This window comes from Berghia stephanieae, chromosome 1 (genome assembly GCF_034508935.2).
Source record: "Berghia stephanieae isolate SIO BIC M18660-M18661 chromosome 1, UCSD_Bste_1.3, whole genome shotgun sequence".
NCBI classification, from domain to species: domain Eukaryota; kingdom Metazoa; phylum Mollusca; class Gastropoda; order Nudibranchia; family Aeolidiidae; genus Berghia; species Berghia stephanieae.
This window is the reverse complement of record NC_088360.1, coordinates 18,506,495-18,533,205: the sequence shown is the minus strand read 5'-3', so window position 1 is coordinate 18,533,205 and position 26,711 is coordinate 18,506,495. Positions and strand designations below refer to the sequence as shown.

Genomic DNA, 26,711 nt, shown 5'->3' with positions numbered 1-26,711 from the left:
AACCAATCAGCTGGATGGACGATAGTATTCCGCGACAGCAAACAAAATAACTGAAAAATATAGGTCACATTTCATACAGTCACAGATATGTATTTAAGTGACAGAACTTATAATAGTGATATTTATTATTTTAAAAAATAGTTTTCTCATCTAACTAAGATTCAGTAAAAGGTTTAATATAAGGATAAATAAAAGAACCAGGTTCGGGTTTACAGCGGATGTATATCAGTACTACGCTGTCATTTGACCTCGTTTTACTACGAGTGATGTCGTTTGGTCGGCATCTTGTGTGCTTTGACAGTGTAATTTTCGGGAAATACGTTTTGGATTAACACAATCTCATATCATTTTTATGGTCTAATAATTCTTAGGTAAGTTTCCATTTGTTGCTGTAATTATGCACTATTAAGTCTTATTTGCATTTCCTAAAAATTGTTAAGTTACTTCGCCGTCTACTGTGTTTTGTTTGTTATTATTTTGACTTCATAACTTCATATTGGGATGTAATTGCTCAGCAATTGTTTTGAGTTTTGAAAACACACTGTGACCAAGAGTCAGAGATGTATTAAAATGTTAAATCAATTTATTATAGCCTTTCATTTCGATGAAAATAATGCAACGTTAGCAAGTTAAGATATAATCACTTGTGGATTATGGTGATAAATTGACGCCATCTTGTGAAGATACAATGAACGCCGATAAAAGGGAACACCCCTCCTTCCTCACAGAACCGAACTACACACCATTTTTTCTTCACAAGTATTAGTGCAAGGTTTCACTCTTACACTTACAGTCAAGGTGCAGACACATTGAACCCTTTGTTCCAATTATTTCAGAGGTCGAGCTTCCAAATTGATAGCAAGTTATGTATGATTGACGGGGGAGCAGCGGGAGCACAATTAATTATCGCTCAGGCTCAATACTCTAGTAATAGAATAGTGTTAGAGTGGTTCACGGTGCCCTGCTGAGCCGTGAATGTAGCCTGTTTGGTTGGGCCAGGTCCAGGCTAGTTCTAGTTCTTGGCAGAACTTCCAGATCAGATGGCCACATGCGTGGCCAAATTTACCAACATTGACCACATGTCTCTATTCCATTATTGATTTGTTTTGGTTTTATTTTTGTAAAATTTACCCTAAGCCTAAGCCCTTATTAAAAATAAAAATTCCCTTTTAACTTTTAAAAAAGTAGGTAGTAATATTTTTAATAATTGAAATTGGCCCCACAAGGAGAATCATGTCTTTATTATTGTTATGTTTTTAACTTTTTTTTTTCGGAGCGAAGTGGCAATTCGGACCCGAGTCTCAATTGCTTCTCGTGGCAATTCGGACTCTTGCCACAATGCGCCTGCGCAATCACAGGAAGTGTCGGAAGTGGACGATGGGTCGAAAGTGAAGTGTAGTAGGGTGGGGGGAAGGTGCTCGTTCTCAGTCGTAAGTTGTCAGTCGGTAGGAGGGCGAGTGAGCGAGTAAGTCACGTTTTAGAACTCCCGAAGATGACTAACCTTCAAAAGCGGTGATCTATTATTCCCCTTTGTCTTACTTTTTCTTGGGTACTTTTTAATTGTAATTCTAGAACTTTTTACTATCCAATTTCTCCCTTTTTACTGGCGCTGATATGACCTAAATGTGTTGCAAGCGACTTAAAAAACAAAAACAATCTAAATATTCGTGGTCTTTGGGAGATTACAATTGTAGTCGCTATTTTTAACGTTAACAATCAATTTGCCCTCGCATAGATAAAAGAGTGTCTTTGTGTTGGAAGATTTGATTTGCCATGAGCATGTTGCAAAAGATACATGCATGACATATCTACATTACATATTTTGCCATTTGCGGCCGCGAAAGAGTGGGAGGGAAGGAAAATAATATGACTTTGGGCTTTGAGCGTTTTATTTAAAAGGCAGTATGGGTCGGGCTTTGACAAAAGGCAGTATCTTAATTCTTTTTAAATTCAAAAATGCTGTTTTATTTCTAAATATAAAAATAGAGGCGATTCTTGGCGGCAAACCATGCAATAGAGCCCCGCCACTGGGGTAGGTGCAGAGTACCGTCTAATACTAATATTATTAGATAATACTGGACTAACTGGGTGCCTATTAATAAAATAAGCACTGGTTGAATACAGAGAGACAATTAATGATCAACTGGTAATGGGATTGGGGAGTAACCAGCAACTTCTCAAGTAGACGATGGGGGTAACCATTAACATCTCCACAACCCTCAAACGACCGAGGCACTGGGCGCAGGGGAGAACATGGTGATACGAGATCAAAGAGAAAAAGCCACTGGCTCTTAGGTTGTGGAAATGGTTGTTGGAGGGGGGGGGGGGAAGAGTGTGTGTGTGTGTGATTATTCTGTTTTTAATGACTTAGAGATACTCATGAGTGTGTGTGTGTACGAAGACCGAATTGTCACAGGAGGCACTTCACACTCGGGGTCCGAATTGCCATGGGAGGCAATTCAGACTCGGGGTCCGAATTGCCACGGGAAGCAATTCAGACGAGTCCGAATTGCCACGGGAAGCAATTCAGACTCGGGTCTGAATAGCCTTTTCCTTTTCGGAGTGTCTATGTACACGGTAACTGTAGACAGTTTAGTGAGCAGCTGCAGTGGGAGTCAAATTGTGACCCAACTCGCCCATAAGAAAGTTGTGACTGGAAATTGCTGTTTGCTTTTACTAAAAGTTTTTTTGGGGGGTCCAATTAAAGATGCATAACTTCGTAATCGCAGATATTTTGGTATCATTATTTTCGTTACTAACCAGGCACCTAGCCTCAGGATCTACGTACTCGGTAACATACACAGTAACATTGAATCTCGCCTTTAATGTAATAGATTAAATTGTATTGTATTGTTTGCTTTTTGAAAATAACACACACACACACAAACTCCCTTATACCCACACACACACACACATACAGAGCGAGGTCCATCCGTTGCTTGTATTGTTGCTGCAAACCAGTTACCGGTAGCTCCTGAGACTAGATGCCCGGTTACTGTGTATGAAGACACTCCCTTTTTTATTATTTACCCTATTCCAATATATCATTTTAAGAAAAATAATAAGTGCTTTGTCTGGGTAATATTTTTTCTTTCAAGGGGGTCAAAGTAGTGTATGTAGTTTTGGCCACTTTTGGAGTTGAGGAACTATGACCATCTGACAGCCCTGGATCATGTGTACCTAGTAGTTGGGCATTCGGTTTTCTCAAGAGGTTATCTATTTAGGTTATCTATTTGGATGGGTTTGTGTAAAGTTATTGCCATTTCTCAAGTTTCGGTCTTTATCTTTTCCACTTTTATGCAAATTGTTTTTGACATAGCTTTCTCTATTTTGACAAATTCACGTATTCCTGTTTTTCCTGTTTCCACTCACCATTTTATACACTTCCATAAGATTATCTGTCGTCAGATAATTGTGATCTCCTCCTCCACCACCTTTTCTTTCTCTTCACACAGGAGGCTCATGGGACTCACTCGCCCACTGCACTGTATTTCTTCTTGATTCTTACTTAGTTGCTTAAGCCTGTGTTTTAGTTAGTGGTGATGAATTAAAATGCTAGGAATGTTCGGAATGCAACTTGTAAAAAGAAACATATAATGTGCAGAGTGTGAGCTAGTCTCGCAGATGTAATTAGATTGAAAAGATTACGACCGAAATTTGAAAAAATGGCAATCACTCTACACAATATCTTTCAAATAGATATTGTAGTAGCACTTAAATGAAAATTCAGTTTTCAAATGACAGTATAAAGTCTGGTTTACTCTGGATGCAGTTTGAATTTTGCCTCTAGATTATAGAGAGGTAGAGTAATTCAAAAAAATTTTAATACCCTAAAAACACCCCAAAATTACTATATAATATATTATATAGGAATCATTCTGAAACTTGGCTCCAGCTGACTGAAGTAATGAAAGGGGATTCCCCTGAAACATCACAAGGCTGGGAGCCGATGAACGACTCTGACCATGGCAGTTCAAGCTGAAATGGTGTTACTTATGTAGATTTTGAAATAAGTGTGGTTTTATGGAAAGCTCCAAGGGTATCCTGGAAGCAGTTTTGATAGTTGGAAAGGGAAATGGTTGAAATTTATGTTTTTTTTTTAATGTTTTAATTAAGCGCCTTTTTCATGAAGAAAAAATACATCTTAATTTTCTTGCCCACTAAAATTGTGCTATCTTTCCATTACGCTATCTTTTAAATGAATTTAAAGATGTCAACAGAAATTTACCAAATGATAGAGCTATTAAAGCCCTTTATTTTGGTGTTCAACTAATCAAATCCTGTGAATAAACACCAGAGAGCCATCGTTTTAAACTGCAGCTCACAAATGATAACAGGTCATGCAAGTAATGGGTTTTCTTGTCATGTCATTAAGTCGCAACACCTTAGAAAACATCCGAAGAAAAGCAGCAAGACGCATCACAAACATATTCGGTCCTTTCTCAAGTGCGTCTGAAATAACACAATGGATTGGCCTTGAACCTCTGGAAAAGTGAAGAAAGATAGATAAACTTAAATTGTTCCACAATATCTACTACAAAAATTCGTGCCTTACTTCCAAACGACATCAAAGATATCAGCACAAGAACTACGAGGGGACACACAGCAAGAGTAATGATTCCAACATCTAAAACAGACGCTCACCTATATTAGTTTTTCCCTTCCACTGCCCGACTATGGAATAGCCTACCAGCTGAAGTGGCTGAAAATGGTTGCCAGCATGCCTTTACGCGATTGCTAGAATTCACAACGTGACTTTTTAATCTATGTATTTTTCATTAGTATTATGTGCGGAATTTTAACAAGTTTACAATGTAAAACCCTACAAACTGTTGAGTGATCATCGACAATATTGGAGGTTTTCACAAGACGAAGAAGAACTGTCTGCTTTTGGAAATTTATCAGCAGGATCAAAAGCAACTGCTGACTTTTCCAGGAATTGCTTGGTAGACCTGATCTAGCTTTTGATTTAGCACGCCCAAGAGTCCAAATGCTTGTGCAGAGTTGAAAAAAAAAGTTTTTTTTTGAGAGCTGCTGATTAAAAAAATGTTTTTCTTCTGTTGCTGCTCTGCATGCCATTTTTTTTTTTTCACTACTTTTCATGCTCAGTTCTTTTCTTTTTTTCATCAGTCTGATTTAATCTGGAGTTTCTCTGTTGCTGTTTATTAATTTGTCATTAATCTGTCATTCTCATTCTTTCTGTTGGTGTAGTAGGGAGTCATAGTTCGGTGGAATCTAGGAAAGGGGGGCAGACACACATTTTATTCTTTAATAACCAACTGAAACCCCAACAATTATCAATACATTTGAAAATTTCCTTCTCACAATCTATACAAAATGCCTGTGATATAATATATTGTATGCTCTTTTGAGATTATGATTCTCCTGTATTTTATTTTTTATTCAGCATGGAATTTATTATGCTCTATTTCACAATCAATCTTATTGCAGTTTGTTGTCAAGCAGGTCTCAATGAGCAATGGAGTCATCAAGTGGAGGCACCAAAATCATGGTCTTCAGGCCTACTTTTGAGGAATTCAAGGATTTCAATAAATATATTGCTTATATTGAATCATGCGGAGCTCACAAGGCTGGTGTTGCAAAGGTGAACTTATTATTATTCATTGCTTATTACTATTACTTTTACTATCGCATAGCAATTATTATTTTTATGAAGGTTTTTAAAAGAGAAATACTGTGCTTTAATTAAAGTCCTGACTCACTGAGTATATTTATTTATTTTTTAATTTTGAAAATCCATCGGTAAATAAAACAGTTCTTCAAATGTATCATTGATTTAGATGACACTCAAAAGTAGGAGGTATAAAACTCTAAAATGAGAGATGAATTTTCCGCTTTTTCATTTTTTCTTTTTTTTTTTTCTTTCTGACTCATGGCTGTATCTCGCTTAATAAGTAGAATTTAAAAGTCAGACTTTGCAATCTTATGGCAAATTTATCATCGAATATGATGACCACATGAGAATATTAGTTACTTGGATGGTTCTAGTTCTAGAGCTTTATGGTTGTGGTCAACCCTAACTTTGTAACAAATTCTTCCAAATTTATTATTTGGATAGAGATTTGTGATTCTGGAATTCATGATAGTGTAATTTTGTCATTTGTCTGACGTCTTGTTAGCAGTTCTTGAGCTGTTGGCCTCAATTTTCTTCTTGTGAGTGTGAGCCCTGGGAAAAAATAATAATGATGATAATAATAATAGATATAAATGATGGACAGAAATTCTTCTTACACATTTCTTTTTGGTAAGGGGTGGGGGGGGGGGGGGGGGGGTGCATGGTTGCAAACCTTTTGAACTAAAAGCAACAGAGAGGAGACTTTGAATAGATGATGGAAATTTCTGTTTATTATTGTTAGCAATGTCTTCAGAACATAAACATAACATTACAATCAAATAAATTGTTTCCTTTTGTCCATTATTTTATGCTACAATTTTACTTGATCTTTTTCCAGATTATACCTCCAAAGGAATGGGTACCTCGGAAATCTGGATACGATAATATAGGGGACCTTGTGATTCCAGCTCCGATTGAACAAGTAGTTTCAGGCCACCAAGGTCTCTATACCCAGTTCAATGTTCAGAAAAAGGCGATGAAGGTTAGCGACTATGAAAAGATGGCCAACTCTACCAAGTAAGACTCAAATAATATTGATATCACTTATTTTTGATTAAGTGATTATAAAATTGATGGGTGGAAGAAAATTTAATTTTGACAGGGTGTGAAATAATGAATGTTAGAAAGGTTATTGTACTCAGAAGTCAGATAGGTTGTGAAAAAATGTGTCATTTGGATTTAATGTTTGAACCCATTGCTTTACAGAGTGCAGTGCTCGATTGCGGCTGCTGATTTCTAACCCTGATCATGGCAGAACGTCGGGATGCAACTGGTGATTCTCAAATTACCTTTCTATATAAAAAAATGCGATTCCGAAAGTATGAGAAGAATGAAAGTGAAAGTAACTTTTTACCCTTTCCGATTTTGAAAATTATTAGCGATGTTATGATTATGAAAATTTGGTCCAAAAAATGAAGTGGAAAAAAAAATGGTCTTTGATTTCCTAAATTTATTGCAAAAGTACAGATAGGAAATAAGCTGAACAGCTGGGTATATTCTAGATCGAAATTAAACTTAATGTTGGACACATTCTGTGACATTTTGTTGCCTAAGATGCACTCTGGCCATGTGTCATTTGTAGAACAAAATCAGCTATATGCCATTTAGTTATGCAATTTTTGTTTCTTTATCAGATACCGTTGTCCAAATCATTTTGACTTCGATGAATTGGAGAGAAAATATTGGAAAAACATTACATTCGGCCAAGCCATTTATGGAGCAGACATTAGTGGAACAATAACAGACAATGACCAAGATGTCTGGAACATTAATCGTCTAGGATCCATTTTAGATCATGTCAAGAATGACTACAACATCAAGATTGAAGGGGTATCCACAGCTTATCTTTACTTTGGCATGTGGAAGACGACCTTTGCTTGGCATACTGAAGACATGGATCTGTACAGCATCAACTACTTACATTTTGGAGCTCCCAAATCATGGTATGCCATTCCTCCAGAACATGGACAGCGTCTTGAAAGGCTTGCACAAGGTTTGTGATTTGAACTATTAATTTTTTAAAAGAAGTTTGTGTTCAGTTAGTACTTTTGTATTTTTTTTACCAACTTTATACTTACAACTAAAATTGTGCTCCATGAACTAAGTCAATTATTGTTTTTCAGCTGTTGTTTCAGGCTTAGAGCGTAGATGTTAACAAACTATCACACTTTTAGTGAAAATCATTATTCAGTGGAATAAGGTATTGTGTCGCTTAAATGCATTAGTTTTAATAAAAAAGAATAGAGGGACAATTGAATTCTATCTATCTGTTTTAAGAGGAAAGATCTCTCTCCAATATTTTTTAAAAAGTCAGTAAAAGAGTGTTTAAATAAGTATATAGTTCGTTCAAATAAAGACAATTACACCTTTTTAGTGTGGATATTGGGAAATGACTTTTCATATGTTAAATAAAGAATGTAAATATCATTGTTGAATTCAATAAATTTTCATTCACTGTTCTATGATGATACCTATTATTCATAATAAAGTAGTAGATGATTTTATCTGCTTTTCGAAAATAGCGAGCAGCCTCTGAATTAGATGTTATGACTACCGATGTTTACTTGAGAATTGGGGGTGGTGGAATAAATTGTTTGTATCAGAGTACACATCTAATCAAACTGTCATGGCTATGAAGGTGTAAATGGACAATATTTAGAATTGGTTTATGTTGACTCTCTTTACAGGTTTCTTCCCAAATAGCTTCGGTGAGTGCCCTGCATTTTTGAGACACAAGATGTCCTTGATTTCTCCTCACATTCTTAAGAAGTACTCCATTCCTGTTCAGAAGGTAAGTAATTATCATTGTGGTTTAATTGTATGTTTAATTATTGTTGGAAATAACAAAAATAAATCCATTCCTTTGTAACAGTTGTCAGTAAATTCAATATACTGTTTGATCTACCATATCATGTAAAATTCCTCTGATTGAATTAAATTAATATGCACCCTTCTTTAGAAAGCAGAATCTAGTCTGAGTCATATACTCAATATATATAGTAGGCACCTTTGTAAAAAAATAAAGACTGAGCAAATTTGTATTAATCTGCACTCAGCATTTCATCTCAGTCCATGGAGAAAGCATTTGAAGGGTTCCATCGCAAAACGCTTTATATCCAAAATGAGGCAAGTTGAGAAAATGCATGTTTTTATCCCACTAGCAAGGACTGAATTTAATCTGTGCATTATATATCCTTTTGAAACATCACACTTAGGACATTGAATAAACCATATGACATAAACCTATTGCATCCATGAAGAATACAAACAGGCAATATGTTTTGTGTTTTTCGGCAAAATGCTTTATATCCACCAAATTCATTTTTCACAAAATGCGTTATATCCATCACTTTGAATTTAACGGCTGCTGAGCAATAATTTTGACATATTAATGTATAAGAAAGCTGTAAGAGGTTTTAGAAAATAAAAGAAATTGTCTTAAGTCCATAGCATGTATTCATGATGTGGTAAATATTAAAACTCAATCACATAAGGCGCAAATCATAGCCGTGATTTTGCCGTAAACTACAGTACTGTACGAAAAACATCAGGTCACTACTTATCGGATGTTTTGCAGCGCTTGTGCCATCTCAATACCAAATTCAAAATCAGAAAAAGGAATATAATAGAATAGTCAAAAGACTTCAGATCCATTTTTGATGTATAACAAGAAAAAGTGAGACAAAGAAACTTGTTCGAATAAAAATTATCCCAATAGTGATATATCAGTGTGTCTGAGGAGAGTATACCTTCAATGTGCCATGCATACATCATGCAGAGAATAACCCCTTAAACTTTACGAAGTTAAAGGACAATATCAAAGATGTTTAGATCTGACTGTTTTCCCTCAATCAAAAATTCCCAGACATGGCCGTGGCAAGTGCTCATTTCGTTCTCATCAGAACAAAGCCACAACAAAGAGAAATAAATGAATTGATTCGAGTCAAGGGAAAGAAGAGAAAGCAAAGTTTCGTGTCACATGAATGACAATGACGAAAAATACCACAGGCATTGAGATTTTAAAAATACATTTATTCTTTGAAAAGTCAAAATAAATTTAAAAAACAAACTTTTATATTCTTTAAACAAAATTAATGAAAATTAAATATGATTTTAATGTTGAAGAAAAAAATATTGAACATTTTATATTCACTAACATACAAAATGAAAGAGTATAAAAAGGACAGGGTCTCAGTTGAGTGAAGAAGCTCATAAGGTAATTGTTTAATTTTAGGAAATAAAAAGCAAAATGTAATTCAAATTTGACGGTAGATAAAGAAAAAAGTAATGACTCAACAGCCTTGAATATAATATCTGACCTCGGATAGTATTCACAAACGCACATACATTTAAAAAAAATACAACTAACCAATAAACCTTCACCATTTAAACTAGAGTTCCAGAAATAAGCAACAAGCGAATTGATGTCATGTTAAGACATGGAATGATTAATTAATGCAGACCTCATACTAGAGCCTATAAAATAAGGTTTAAGGTCAACTTAAATGATACATGTCATAAGATATGACTGACAGAACAAAATTAATTTATCAAAAGTATGGGGGAAAAAAAGAAAGAAAGAGATCGCACCAATACTAGAAAAATAGTAATATTCTCAGAGAACCTTTTATAAAAAAAAAATAATAAAAAAGAACTTCAAATTTTGTCATAACCATTTCAAGGAAGGGTCACAGTTCACTTCAGCTTCAACCAAATTGTCGAAATCCTACTGTAAGACAACCATTGACATATTTTTAATTGCAACTGATTTTTGAAGATCTGAACAAGTGTGTATGAAAGTATGAAAGGTGCCAGAAAAAAGCAAGAAAAAAGCATCCCAAAAATCAGTCTTAATAGACAGTCAAGAAGGACTGAATTTTTGGGATGGTTTGTCTTCTTGCATTTTTCTTTCTTGATTCGTCTGACACCTTTCATACACACTTGTTCAGATATTTATCTTACACCGGTGCCTTTTCCTTAGATTCTCGACTGGTTTTTTGCAAAACAGGAGAAAAGTTTGAGAATTTGGTAGTATTAAACAGCAGCACTACCTTGAAAATCATGGTGAAATGAAAATATCAAAAGAAGATAATAAAGATTACACATATCTAACAACTAATAACAATCACTGTCATAGCCATCACTATCAGTTATGTGGTTAGGTTTTTCACGGTAAAGAGAAACGGAAACTAGGGTAGATTTAGGATGTAAACAATATTGAAGGTGTGGCCGGAAGTTTCGAGTTTTGGCGTTTCTGATTGGCTGAATGGTTATAATGCACTCTGTAAAAAAACTCACCTGGCGCATAACGCGGTTTGCGAAAAAATGTCAACTTCGCACAGAAATAAATACGGTTAAAACTTATTTTTCGCTAAAAAACATTTTCCTATAGTATAAAGTGATCCTCATATTGGCAATATAAACAATAAAACATTTTTTGAGGATTTTGGCGCATAACGCGTTTTGCGATGGAACCCTTCATTTTTCTTTTCATTTTGTCAGTAACCTTATAAAACGAGCTAAATTAAGCATAAAGGTGCCAAATTAAATTGTCTGTTGTAAGTCATTGCAATAAAAAGGTGCCAAATCAAAACTCTATAGCAACTGCTAGTATCTAAAAAGTAGCCAAATTATGCACAAGGAAAAAGATACAGGGCTAACTATAGCTAAATCATTAAAACATACCACTGTGAAAGGGTTACAGTACAAGTTGAATCCACGCAAACTGCTCATTGATCATATTATCAGTCACCACAATGATATAGCAGTTCTTTCTCCTGATTTCATGGTGAAAATAACATGGTTATGTCATCGGACATAGTGATATTTGCTTGTCTATTTTAGGCTGCATGGATTATATGCCCCCCTCTACTCTGAAGCACATTTTTTTTTTTTTGGTATGAAAGAGTGCACTAGTTTTATGGAATTTATAAGTAGAACTTGTTAAAGCTTAATATGATTTACAATTGTTGCGATTGTATTAGACCTAACATCATTTTATTTTCATTGGCAAACTGCTGATTCAAGTGATAACTCATCTACATGAAATATATGTCATGTACTATTATAAATTTTCAATGTTAAGAGTGACAAAAAAACGAGAACACTAACAACATCAGTAGTAGATCTTTTCTAGTGCACATATAAGAATGATTAGGTCGATTGAGATCTAAGACAGCATACAAAGTGCTTGGTTAAAAAGAAATCGGGAAATATGTTTAAGCATGCATTTTGAAATGGGCAAGAGTAAACTATGATTTGCTGTCTCTCCTATCACCTCTCATAGATTACTCAAGAGGCTGGAGAAATCATGATCACCTTCCCCTATGGATACCATGCTGGTTTCAATCATGGCTTCAATTGCGCTGAATCTACAAATTTTGCATCTGAGCGTTGGATTGAATATGGAAAACGATGTTTGCAGGTAAATTTACTCTTTCTTTGTTGTCATACAAATCCAAAATGTTTTTTTTAATACCTTTTTTTTACTTTGTCACAAAATTCAGTTTTTAGTAAGGTGAAGTTCTGATGGATTGTATAATTTATGAATATTTATCTTCACTAAAGGTTGTTATTTATGCTTTTCAAATTTTTCAATCAATGAAATTATGTAACTCATGCCACAGTGATATAACCCAATTTATTTTTTCAACCATCCTTCTTATTTCACGCAGTGCGTTTGTCGTAGAGATGGTGTCAAGATCAGCATGGATATTTTTGTTAAAAAGTATCAGCCTGATAGATATAACCTATGGAAAGAAGGCAAAGACATTGCCCCACATCCGGAGGGACACAGAGATGCAAGTCGACCCTTAGGGGGCAGGTATGTTTGTTCGTTTTTGTTTTTTTTATCACATTGACTAGTTCATTCAAAATTCACTTTTAAGAAATAATACTCAAGGGTGCAAGGCGAGTATAAAATTGTACGTTTATGTTTCTGTTTCTCTGGTATTACTAAATACATAAATGGTGATTTTGAGACTGTATGCATTTAGTGTTTACTCTCTTTTCGGAAACTTTTTGATGTTGTTGTTTTACTATGGTCAGCTTTTCTATTATTCATATGTCAATGAAGCAGTGATTCCAAATAGGGGATGAAAACAGTAAAATGTGTTCTTGAATTATGCAGATTGAGTTGATGTTCATGGTACATCACTCAAAAAAATTGATTGAAATTAAATAAGCTTGCAATAAGATGATGCACTAAACCACTGGATATTGTAAGTATACAAGACACATATACTTAATTGTTATTAAATTTCGATTACATATCGACTGTATGTTAATGTAATATGTTCTGTAGACATTGCTAACAATAATTTACAGAAATTTCCATCATCGGCTCTAGTTTTGTAGGTTGCTTTATATTCAATAGGGAATTACCATTGCATATTGTAAGCATACAAGACACATACACCTAATTGTTATAAAATTTTGTGTACTTGTTGATTGTATGTTAATGTGTATGTTATCATTTTTATTTTCTAGGGCTGTCAAGAAGAAAATTGAGGCCAATAGTTCAGGGACAGCTCACTCAAGACGTCATCCTCTGAAAGAAGATTTTCCTGCTACACAAACTAATGCAGATTTGAAACCTGTTGTAAAATCTAGACCACCCAAATGCAAGAAAGCAGTTATTGCATCTGTACCTGTTGCCATGAGTCCAAAATTGAAACCTAAACATAAAAAGAAAATTGTCCCTGATGAAGAATTGACACCTGTTGCCAAGAAAGCCAAGGTTACTCCAAAGAAATCGTCTGAAAAATCAAAACCAGTGTCAAAAAGTAATTTAGATGAGCTAGATAGTATGTTAGGAGGAGTTACCGGGTTGATTGCATCAATTGTAGAGCAGGAAAAGCCTGGTGAAAAAGTAATTTATCCAGTCGGAAATGAAACAGTGGTGCAACATCCAAAGGCAAACTATGAAACAGTTCTAGCAAAATCAGCACCTGAACATGAGGAGAGTGAAATGAACGATCAACCATCAGAAAAGAAAAAAATCGATTCTTATCTAAGATCACCACAACCAAAACAGTCACAGAAGCCTGTGATAAATAATGCTTTTCAGGAAGCCTTCTTGAAGACATTGTATGGAACAGATGACTTGGAGTCTATTCAGGATCAGGGGTTTGTTAAGAACCCAGCTGCTGTGAGAAAAAATCCAGTTTCAAAAACAGCAAGCTTCAGGCCAGTGAAGCCTGAATCCGCTGTCACAGATTTTAATAAATTTGGAAACTCTTGTCAAACGTCGCACGGAATGAACAATGAAAATGAAGTTGTTAAAGAAGAGTCTTTTCTTAAGAACGATCAAATGGAGCAAGAGGGAAAAGCTGTGATTACAACGAAAAACATTGGCCCAGACGTAAACTCACTTCCATCAACAATGCATTCACACACCTCTTTAGTCCAGGCAAATGGTGTTCAGTCATCTTGTTTGACCACAAGCCATCCATCTCTACCTATCCACACTGCTTGTCCCTCAGTGAGCTCTACAACTACGTATTTGTCTTCCTCTGGCCCAGGTGTTTCAACTGGTACTCAAATATTGCATTCTGTCGATTTGAACAACCAATTGCCTCAGACAAGCCAACATATTTCAGCCTCATCTGACATTTCCCTTGCCAATTTATCTAGCCCCCAACCATCAGATAATTCATTGCCTATCACTGTGAGCTGTCCTTCAGTTGTAAATAATTCGATCAGCGCTTCTAAAATAGGATCAGTTACCCAGACACCCATTAATGTAAACACAATCAGTACCCAAAGCTATGCAAATCTATCTAATATTTCATCAGTGCAGCTTGCATCTTGCACACAAAGCAATGTAATCAACTTTAATTCACCGCTCAACACAACAGCCCAGCTGCCAAATAAAGGTGTTGGACCTGTCACTGTTTCTTATTCCACTCCCCCTTTAGCTAATATAGCTATAAATGGAGACATCTTGAATATGAATAATTCTGCACCCCAAGGTCTTGTGAATAAGACGACATCTATCCCATCGCAGACTCCTCAACTTATGACTGTAATTGCACCATCACAGACTACACAGAACTCACCAAATAATAATATCATCGTCGATAACCAAGGGAATCTTCAAAATACCATAATGCTTGGTAACCAGCCAACGAATCTACAGAACAAATTTCTTGTCGATAATCAAGGAAGTCTGAATCAGTGCTTTGTTTTGCCTAAACATCAGATCCCCTCAATGGTAGTAAATCAACCACAGGTTATTCAACCTACATTTTCTCTTCTGTCAGGTCAACAGCAACCAGTTATCTTAAAAGTTAACCAAACAGGAAGTGCCCAGCCTAATTCCACATCTAACGTTAACCGCATTCAGCTTCTCCCAGAAGGACAACAATTACCTTCAAACCAAACGGTTTTGGTAAACAGTACACAGCCTGTTAATATGTTGCATTCAAATAATCATTCATTTTCATTTCCCAGTCAGCTTGTAAGTGCCAATGCCCAAATTCCATTGGCGACCATGAACAATTCTTTCCTGTTGTCAAACCAGACAACAAAGACACAGCCTATTCAACAACAAAAAATCCAGTTATTGTCGTCTCAACCGGTTCAATTCACAACCCAAAATGTTATCCCTGCCTCTGCTGTTCCAGGGGTAAGTACTGTTTCACTTCTGAATGGCAAACCAGTAACAAATCCTCAACTCTTGTCCAAATCCACAAGCAATCCAGCACTCTTAAAACAGACTACTTTGCCCCAATCTCAGAAGAATCTGCAGTCTAATGATGTGCAATGCTTTCTTAATGGAGGCAAGGATCAAGTAATAGATCTCACGGCAGATCCACGTGAACAAAACTTTAAAATTAATTTATGTCAGACTCCCGGTCTGCAAAATAGTGGTAGTCAGTTCAAAACAAACCAACCTGTATCTATTCAACAGAAGACGGTGTCCAGTGGAAAAGTAAATGTACCCAATATTCAGCCTAAAGGGGGACAAATTATTATTTCAAATGGTTCAGTTAGTTCAACTGCATCTGGCATAAGTGTTCCCATGTCCAGTTCCTCATCTGTATCTCAATGCCATGCAAGTATTGCAAAGACTTTATTAGATATGGCCAATGGGGCTGTAGGACATGTCAGTCCTGTCAGCTTGGTCAGTTTATTAACCACCTCATCTTCGATTCCACAAAATGGCAGTAATGAGAATGGCCAACTGCACCTGCCTACCTCTCATTCTACTGCTGCTGTTCATAGAGATAACTTGCCCAATAACAATTCTAATGTGTCTACTGTTTCATTGTGTAGTGTAATGTCACCCCATATTGTTACCAATACCACTTTTACCCCACATAGTTTAACCGTACAAACCAGTCCCTCTATTGACAGTAATGATAATCGGTCATCATTATCCCCTCCTAATCTTTCACCACACATTCAAGATCATCGCAATAAGTTTTTGAATCAAGGAACAGGTTCTTTGAAGTTGGAGGAATTGGTCAAGGCTAGTGAAGTGATGAGTGAATCTCCAGTACGTAAAGCAGAGCAAGCAAGTGACATGCCAGAACTTAGTCCCCAGGTGAGAACATTTGCAGCTGATTCCAGTGTCCTTAAAGTTAATTGTTCCTGTCAGAATTCGTCCCTCCCTTATAATTTACCTCCTACTACATGCGCATCGAAAGTTTGTGTTTCTTTGGCAGTACGCCAGCTCGTTCCACAGCCAATAATATCGAGTCCACGAGTTGTGCCTTCCCAGTCCATTGTCTCCAAAGTTAAATCAAAGAAGGACAAAAGAAAACGGAAATGTGATAAATTGAACATTCTTCCTGGCCAGAGTGGCAACCCACCTGTCTTGGTGAAGGAAGTTCCGAATGTTAATTACAACTGCACCATGTCACCTCCAGAGTTAGGGAAAATTGTTGAGATTTCCACTACCCCTGAAAATCATGGCACTACCAGGCAGCTGCCAAAGTGCTCGGGTTCAAAGGTATCTCGGTTTTTTTAATCTATTTTTTTGAACTTCTGATTTGTTCTTTTTCACTGAATTTGTTTCCCTTTGGCAATTAACATTTCTCTTTCACTGAAGTTTTGTATTTTGTTTCCCTTGGAAATTAAGATCTTTGAAAAATTTGATGAATGAATTGTTCTATCATAATTGTTTTTATTTTTTTTTAGGTATCGTTCTTCAAACTTTTTTTTGTTGCTGAAAAAAACAAAATTTTCACTTTTCTCTTTTACATTTCTTATAGATATAAATTGAAAGTCATTTCTAAAATTAGTTATTGCTTTAATTGAATTATTAAATGACATGCTTTATTAATATAATGTTACTTGTCAAATCTTAAATGACATAATGATCTGGATAAATGTACATCTGTTACCAATTGGATTGCACTTTAGTGATACATATGTTATTGTTACCGGTGTGTTACTCATCGTTAATAATCTATTTACTTACAATTATGAATTGCAGCTAATTGAATTGTTACAATGTTCTATTGCCAATAGTTTCATTTCTGAATTTTCTTATAATTTATTGATAACTGAAGTTCTCTATTTCCATCAGGTTTTTGTAGGCTAGATAGCAGTCGATGGGTGCTACTGATGGGATCTTTATTCTTTACTGTTGTTCCCTGTTGTCTATGCTTCTTTCCTTTCTATTACATCTATCCGGTTTCAACTTAATTTGTTTTTAAAGGAAATGATTTGATTTTATATTATCAAAATGTGATTTGATCTTCTCCTCAGGCATTGAAAAAGCAGACGTGTGCTGGATCCAATGAAAAGGGTGGTAAGGGTAGGAAAAGCTTGCGTCCAAAAAGAGAGAGAGGCAAGAAAGGAGCTAAAGGAAGACTGGTACCAGGAGCACTGGAGAATGGCAACACTTTACAAATTGATTCAAATGTCACGACAGACATGAATATCTCTGTACTGGGATCAGTTCTGCAGTCAGATTTGCCTGGGTTACCAGGGCCATCACTTGCTTTAACACAAACAGGTATTCTTTTTTTTTTTTTTCTTTTTCTACTGAATGAGTGTATAGAGTTAGAACAAATAAGGTCACAGCATTATGAAAACAAGGACTTGAAGTCTCTATTCCAGTTGGTCGATCCGCTTACAATTTTAAAGTATCTGCAGGAATGTGAGCTCCTGCAGAAATTGTAAATAAATATTTTAAAATAAGAAACATGTAACTATTATGATTTTATAAAAATTTTATTACAACAGTACACGATTGAGCAGCTATGGCCCCTCAAGGCCGATAAAAATTGATAAAAGACAGAAACGGGCGCTTAAATGACCTAAATAGTGTCGAAAGCGCCGTTAAGCACCTAAAAACAAACAAACATCTTCTTAATGAGTTGTTTATCTTGAACACTGTTCATGTTGTCAATATCTCTGCATATATGGAAGTGGATCTAATTTCAGAATGTAATACTCTTTTTTAATTATTAAATTAAAAATCAGTCCCTCAGTCATTGTGTCCTTGGAATATCCGTTCATCCAATCTCAGTTTTTATTTGTTTTTTTTTTGTTTTTTTTTAAGCAATGGAGTTGAAGTTAACTCAAGTAGAACGCAGGTCCATGAATCAGGACGAGCCGAACTGGGTCAGTGACAGCGCCAGTCCAGCTCGTGTTTATGAATGGGATTGTTAACCTTTCTATATTTGGAAATATTGTAAAAAGTTAATTGATTTTGATTGGTTAATAGTTTAGCTTTTTGTCCTTCAACTTTTGAAGGTGAGTTAGTGACCTTTCAAGCCATACACAGTCACCAAAGAGCTTCCCCCATTCCCTGCCCCTACCACGTTGATGTTCACGTGGACAAAGGCTGATCTCATGGTTTGGCCGTCTGTTACTTGTGGTTTCATATCATACAAAGAATGCCTGTTACCCATGTGTGTGTGTGTTTACAGAAGATTCCTTTATTGTATATATGTGTGTATGTGCATGTGCGTGTGTTAGACTAATGCGTGCATAGATAAATAACTTTGGACTCCAAAAAGCTTGCTTTTGTTGTAATCTGATTTCATAAAATTTTGTTCTTTACCGTCCAGAGCCAGAAATTCGACAGCTTTCAGAGCCTTGGGCCTTGCCAATCAACCATTTGTGGCAGTTTGCAAATCTTTTTGATGGTGAAGCAGTTAAAAAGTTTAATCAGATCATGTCTTCCAGAAATCCCCATTGCTCTGTGTGTTCACTCTTCAACACATTTGACGTGAGTGTTGGCTTTCTCATATCTCTCCCGTATCCTGATTTTAAAAAAAAATTGTTTAATCCTTCTTTGTTTTTTAATTGTAGAAATATAGAGGAAAATCGTCATCATTAATGATGAATCATAAATTAAAAAATGATTTTTGTCGAATTTAGTTTGTCTTTTATTAAAACATTTAGACTATTTAGAATTTAAAAAAATAAAATTATTCATATCCTTTTTCTTTCATCCATGCAGCCCAGTACAGAGTGGTCAAAACTTCAGGATGAAATAAATGAGGTTTCCATTCCTGCCCGATCCCTCCCCATGATTCCGGAATCATCCTTTGCAGTCAGTGCCTCCAATCGCACTCCTTTCTGTGATTACTCCCCAGTAGACGAGGATGGGCTTAGCTCACTGCTGGTGTGTTCATCCTGCAGAATGTGTGTCCATGCAAGTGAGTGGAGTTGTCCTGACACAATCATTGTGTCAATTTATTGTAATTTATTTACTCTCTATTTTTTCATTATGCAATTTTTGTTTTGTTTTTTGCTTCAGAAATTGGAATGTACATATAGGATCACTCTGGAATTTAAGATATAATGTGTAGTGAACCATTGTTTTGAATGTCTATGCCTGTCATTGAATTCGTTTATACATAAGGTAAGTAGAATTTGAAAGTTTTTACGTACTCTCACACTCAGCTTTGCTCTTTCAACAAAAAAATAATTAAAAAATAGAGATATTTCATGTTGTTCTCTTTCTCCAGTTGATTTATAAATTTGGCATTATTGACAGGTTGTTATGGAGAATTTAGACGGATAAATCCACAAATGGATGACTGGAAATGTGATGCGTGTGTCTCAATGGAACACTCTGTGGCAGCTGATCATGTGAGTCTGTTGGATTTCTATTATCATTTCCAATACTTGATTGCATTGGAAGCTGAATGTTTTGGGGTTTTTCTTTTTTTTTTTTTGGTGATCAATCGCAAAATTGTACGAACACTTTCAGAGGCCAACCATGAAATCTCAAGTCTATCGCATATATTTGTATGGAACAGAAACTAAAGCTGCCATCACTCTCTATGTGGTATTAATTCACTAAACTAAACCCTAATACCGACTATATCCGTAGTTTACCCAGGTTACTTTTACCACATGCGTATTTATTACATTTTTCTGAGACAAATTATAGGCGTAGTATCAAAACTAATGTTTTTAGTTTTTACATGTTAATGATAGTTGAATAAGAATATCTATGAACATGCTCATGATTAATACATTTTTCTTCCGATTTTGAAAAGAAGCAAAAATCTCTAGGACTGAGTGAGTGAAGATTTAGTCAATCTGTCATGCATGCCTGGGAGAGGTGCAATGGAGATAAGTAATGAGTGATAGTGATTAGGTACAGGATTCATAGGTAAAGACATCATATGTTGAGTAACAAACAGGCAATGTGCTCGCTTTATCTTCCTATTACAGCATATCCAAAGTAGAATTAGACAACACACACTAAACGCTACACATCATTACAATGGGCTTATTAAACCCATCCATGTTAACCTATACTCACATTAATGTTCACATCCTTTGCACAGAAATCTTGGAACAAATAGGCCTGATCCCGTCTTGTTCGAGATTTTTTTGCTGCACTGTGTTTAGCACTTATTATCTTTTCTTGATCTGTTTATATATTAAATCTTTCTTTTTGTTTTGGTTTGGTTTTCAGGAATGTTCACTTTGTTTTTTGAGAGGAGGGGCTTTGAAACAGACATCAGAAGGGAAATGGGCTCATGTAGCTTGTGCCCTTGCCATCAGTGATGTCTTCTTCAAGAATGTCAGATACAGAGCTCCCATTGTGACTGATAAAATTGATCGTGAGAGATTCAATCTGGTTAGTGGAATACATTTATTAAATGAGCTCAAAGGGGATTTATGTAAATACAGTTTAAAAAAAAGAAGATTTAAATCCTTAACTCGCTTGGTTTGTAATTTCAAATTAATTTATTTTTTTCAAAAGTTTTCAACGTCTGCCAGTATTGATCCTGAATATACTTTTGCATAAAAAAGAAATCTCCTCTGGCACTAGTTATATGAACAAAATTGTTTCAGGGACTTAAAAAAACAAAACCCAAAAAAAAACCCCGACCTCCCCTAGAAACCAGTAATTATTTGGTATGAGTGATATACTGTTCTTTAAAAGGTTTTAAATTTAATAACTTTTTGTACCTACATTCCTAATATCTATTTTTTTTCCCATAATCACTGGTGTATATTTCATTTTTGTTCATGCATTCGTTCCATCAGAAATGCTCTCTCTGTGGCCAAGTGTCTCAGAATGCCAATGAGCCGAGGCCTTGCATCCAGTGCTCCCATGGCAGATGTACGACAGCGTTCCACGTGTCCTGTGCATTCATGGCTGGGATCAAGTTTGAGATGAGTGATTGGCCTGTCCCCATCTATATCTCGTGTCGTAAGCACATCATGACCAAAATTAAGGTTGATGCTCGAGGTCCTAAGGACATGCTAGACTTGGAGCTCTTCAACTGGGCATTGGCCAAGCACAAAAACAAACGCTACTATTGGGCTAAAGTTGTTCGAGTCGACAGGAAAAGACTGTATGAGGTTGACTTTGATGACGGCTCTTTTAGTGAAGACTTGTTGCCTGAGGATATTGAGGTTAGTTTTTTTTTATTTTTATTTTTTTTTTTTTAAACGTTAAAAACAAATGGTTTCTCTCTTCTGAGTTATTAATAATCATATTACATTTCATGGTCACTTAAGATATTATATTAACAATTTAAAAAATGTTTTGATTCTCTGGTGCAGAGTCGTGATTGTTTGCGATATGGACCGCCCATGAAAGGAGATCATGTGCTCATCAAGTGGGAGGATGGAAGCCTGTATGGTGCCACATTCAGGAACGTCAACAACAAGGACTTATACATTGTAAGTAGGCTTTTCATCCCTTGAAATGTTGTCCGACTGTAAGCATTGCTAAAATGTTTAAAATTTATTGGTCCAATGGAGCCTGAGCCTGAGTCTGTCCTGGATTCTCTTGTTTGAAATGGAAAAAAATTATTGACTACCACCCTCTGACCAGAACTCAAATCAGATGCAGAGTTCTGTCTGCCAGACCTTGTAAACATTCTGCTAATTGGTTGTAATTTAATACTGTTGACAGATTTGTGCTTGGAATGTTTGTCCCTTGTGTATTGTTGATATAGTGTGTATTGATTCACAAGAAATTATCATAGCAGTAAGTTCACAATTCCAACACACAGAACCAATACATATAAATACAGTTTCTTCCCAAGAACCATCAAGGAATGGAACATCTTTCGCCAGAAATCCTAGATATTACCAACAACAACAAATTTGGTCAACTGTTAAACATTTATCTTTCAACTCAATAATGGAGAAAGTCACCACAGAATTGTATAATTTATGCAGTAATGGGTAATTTGCCTTTTGCAGATAAAGACGTTGAACTTGAACTTGAGAACTGATATCATCTCAATAGAACCTGTCCTTATATCAATTTGATTAATTTTATATACTTATTACGATCGTTGTTCTGATTTTATAATGTTGAAATAATAGTTAATTATTTATGTGAAAGATGAAGAGTTTGGATTCAGCAATCTTGTTATTCTGAGGTCTTTCTATTTCCAATGCTTTTGAACTTGATCCTGTTTGTCAAAAATGCTATGTATTGACCAAAATTTGCACTCGCAATAAATGCTCTTACATAAGAGGTATCTTTGACTAATGGCAAAGTGTTTTTATTCATGTCAGTTTCATATTCAAGTGGAATAATATCGTGATTTAGAATTGGGGTGAGTGTAAAATATAGTTTTATAATGGCAATGATGATAATATTATTGTTTAGGAATTCGTTTTTTGGTCATGCCAAGCTATATGTGAGTAAATGCCAAGTGATTTCACTATATTCACTCCTTCATATACAAACATGAATAAATAGATAATAAATTTATTCATCTCAACGAGGAAATTTTCTTTAGGATCTATTCCAAGGGAAGACTAGAATAACCCAGGCATCAGCTGCAAAGTGAGCTAAGGCTAGGCGACTTGCTCAAGGCCACTCAACGCGGTGGGTAGTCGAATTCTGTACCTTTCGGGTACAAAGCAAAGGCCATACCGCTGAGCCACGCTGTCCCATACACGCAAGCATGTGTGCATTTAATGCCAAATAATTATGGCTACATCTTCACATGCACAATTGTAATTAGATGGAGGAAGAAAAAATAATGAATATAATATGTGATTATGTTTCAGCTGGTATGCATGAATTATGGAACGTGTAGTTTTGACTTGGTTGTAACCTGTTGTTTATTAATTATGACCGTTTTTAGGTTGAATTTGAGGATGGCTCCTTATTGCAAGCAAGAAGAGATGAACTTTGGGGTGAAAATGAAGAGATACCAAGGCACATTCGCAGCAGAATGGTAAATATATTATTTATATACTGTGTGTTTGCATTAACAGGTTTGCTGGAAGCAGCCAAGTGCATAAATAATTCATTTAATTAAGCAATCAATGTTTAATGGGGCTCTGAGTTGACTTAACTTCACATTATCATTTTCACAAAGACGAGCTTGCCAAAGAAACAGGAATCATCCATGTTGTCCAAAAATGTGAGCAAATAGGGGGTTAATAATCTTGCACAAGAAAAAAAAAAAACAACCTAAAAAAGTGCCTGAAGAGGGGTTTGAACCTGGGACTTTATGGATCACAGTAAAATGTCTTAACTACTTCGTCCATTTCGAAAATTAGTATATTATTGTATTGCATATTTTGATAAGCGATTTTTTTTTTTCTCTCCAAATTACACAAATGTGAGAAGATTATCAAGAACATGAAAAAAAAAACAAAAGTGACCTGATCTGTTGATCTGTTGAATTGTTAGTTTTTCTTGTATTTTGATTATGATGCCTGCAAAGGCTGAGGAAAATACAATTTGAAAACAAAAGAGGTCTTGGTGTTTTTTGGTATTCATTCTTTCCAGTTCTTTGCTCATCCAATCCATTCGTAAAGTAAATTAGCAATTGCGTTTCGAAGTGAGAATGGGAATTTTTATTGGAAATATGAAAAAAATATGCTTTACCCTTGAGTGAACTTGTTAAAAATGGAAGTCTCATGACAATTATTGGTTGGCAAGTTTGCAAAGAGAACAGAAACTGAGATGCTACTTTGACAATAATTATTATTATCTATCTTGAGCTATAGAAACTAGGAAAAACTCAGACCCCACCATGGTACTGTGAGCATTGAAAGATTTTATATATATATATATATATATATTATATATATATATATATATATATATATATATATATATATATATATATATATATATATATATATATATATATAATATATATATACAGTAGAATTACTTTAAACCGAAATTTTGGGGACCTTCTAAACCATTTCGGTTTAAAGACATTTTGGTTTAAAGCAAGTTCCCGTTTTGCGATGTTTTTCAAGGGTAGTAACTATTTTAAAGGAATTTGCTCATTTAATCGTATCATGGGTTTCCCCTTAAATGGAGTTGTTGAATAAATGCCATCGTCGTAACCATTTTTAAAATGATTTTTATTTTAATTTTTTTTTTTTGTTTGTTTTTTGTGTAGGTATTTTAAAAATATTTTTGGGGGTTTTCGTTTTTCATTCAAAATTGTTGAGTTCGGGATGCCGTGTTTTGTTACATATCTCCGTCTTGATCAACTTTTCTTTCATTGACTTCAATTTTAAACTCAAACGTGTAAGCACAGTGCTTTCTTTTAGACATCTTTTAGTAAAATGCAAAGCTAAAATAAGATCGAAAGTTCTTGTGCGATAATTGATAATGAATGATGTGCAGCTACTCAGAGGTGAAGTGAAATGGAAATGAAAAGGAGTGTCAATGCTAACCTGTCTACTACACACCCCTCTTTTGTTGAAAAGCCATTAGGCATTAGGTTCAAAGGCCCAATTACATAGAACCTCCCCCTCCCCTTTAGCCCATCTCACACACACATTTAAACTAAGTGGAAATGAAATGGCATGTCAATGGTAAGTTGGCTAAACCCCCCCCCCCCCCCCCCCATATTGTCATGTGGAAAATTTGTCAGTTCCAAAGCATCAACACATGAGTGAGAACATCTCACTTACGTGATTCTACACCTCAACTCTCTCTCTTTCCTAATTTTTCGCCTGCCAGGCACCCGTTGTCTTCCTTTTCAAGTCTGCGCGATTGTGGTGTTGCCCAAGCCCAAGTGCAGCGATTGAAGTGTTTGCCTACCCCCCCCCCCCCCCCCCCCATTCCACCATTCACCCTCATCTTATACTTACACTCTTTGTTTAATATCGCCGGGCATTATTGCGTGTGGCCATCCTCCTGAATTTTTGAAGAAAAATAGAGAAAGAGAAAAAGGGAAGGTGCTCTCAAGTTGTTTCGGTTTAAAGAAAGTCCTTAGAAGTATTTCGGTTCATCGTAAGAATTCATACAAAGATAACTAAGAAGCTAGTACAATTTATTAAATTCTTTGCGGTTTAAGGTATTTTACGGTTTAGCTTCTTTCGGTTTAAAGTAATTTTACTGTATATATATAATTTATTTATTTTTAATTTTTTTTTTTCATCACTTATCTATTAATTTATTCCAGTCCCAGGCCACAGAGCAGCGATTTGATATGTTTGAGAAAGAGGCTCACAGTGGAAGGAGGAACAAAAAGAAAGTGGACTATTTGAAGATGTTGAGGGATTGAGGAAAATGTTGTCTTTTTAAAAAAAAGTTGATAATCAGATGTTGTTTATGATTTTCAATTAGAGTGAAATCACTTGCAATTTTAATCTTATTGTGTCTGCCTGTCTAGAATAATCAGAAAAGAATTTATGAAGACATTGCCCATTTTTCCTTATGTATTATAAAGTGGAGTTTGGGAAAGTTTACAGGGAGGTAAGGGGAAGGAGAGATTATTTTGCAAAGTTTGTTTTTTACAGAAGTGATCTGTTCATTTTAGGTCATATAAGTTTTACATATTGCTCTGATAGGAATGCATAATTCAAAGAGCATGGGATTACCTTTAATTTGTTAAACCGATTAACCACAATTATAATTTTAATTTATTAAATAATTTTCTTTTTAAATGCGGTGATAAATTTGCTCTTTTTAAGACAAGGACAGATGCCTTTTAACATTATAATTTGTCTGTTGTCGACATGGAATGGAATGGTTTTAGGAAACCATTTCGGTGAACCACATTGTTGAATCTGGAGACATATTTTTGAAGACTCGTTGCACAGCTTTTCTCCAGTGAAATTATCAACAGCAGTATCAATTAGACACGGCATGTTAGGTCATTGAAGTTTTTCCTCATCTTTGTGAATTTGCAATTATCATATTTGTGCATCATAATATATTTTATCTTATGACAGTCTTGTCATATACACTCGTTTTTTTATTATTTTGATCCATTTGTTTTATTCCTTGACCCATTATATATCACGTTTTTGGACACCAATCACATATGGCTTGTTTCGACTGTCAAGTGTTGAACATTTTTTTTGTATTATTGTTCCTGCTGTACAGTTATATGTTTAATATATTTAAGCTATTTCAATTTGTAAATGACTATGTTTGATTAATTTTTTGTTAGTTTTGTTTCACACATTTTATTCTGTAGTCTGAAAAAGTTGTGCATCAAATTGTAAAGAAAAGTATCTCATGATTGGAACGACTTTTTGAAGATACTTCATTCTGATAACATGAAAGCCCTACTTCAAACGAGTTCCATAATAATCATATGCGAATTGTTGTAAATTATTTTTTATCACAGTAAGACTAAGTTTTAAATAATACAGTTTAATTTATTGGAATAAAATTGTAGCCTAAAGAATGAAA

At 35.2% G+C, this 26,711-nt stretch overlaps 1 protein-coding gene across 2 annotated transcripts; it reads left to right on the top strand.

The window, feature by feature from the left end:
• Positions 1-235: 235 nt before the first annotated feature.
• On the top strand, positions 236-26,711 carry LOC144969509 (lysine-specific demethylase 4A-like). Of its 2 annotated transcripts, none has more exons than XM_078908648.1 (17): positions 236-371; positions 5,452-5,605; positions 6,474-6,652; positions 7,270-7,628; positions 8,323-8,426; positions 11,922-12,059; positions 12,310-12,458; positions 13,124-16,184; positions 17,354-17,603; positions 18,664-18,824; positions 19,059-19,257; positions 19,599-19,693; positions 20,532-20,696; positions 21,110-21,481; positions 21,632-21,751; positions 23,179-23,271; positions 25,474-26,711. In XM_078908648.1, the coding sequence occupies exons 2-17, from the start codon at positions 5,480-5,482 to the stop codon at positions 25,573-25,575; spliced, it is 5,673 nt and encodes a 1,890-aa protein (XP_078764774.1). In that variant the 5' UTR covers positions 236-371; positions 5,452-5,479; the 3' UTR covers positions 25,576-26,711. The 2 variants fall into 2 exon arrangements, with proteins under 2 accessions (XP_078764774.1, XP_078764768.1); XM_078908642.1 differs by having other exon boundaries at positions 13,124-16,592.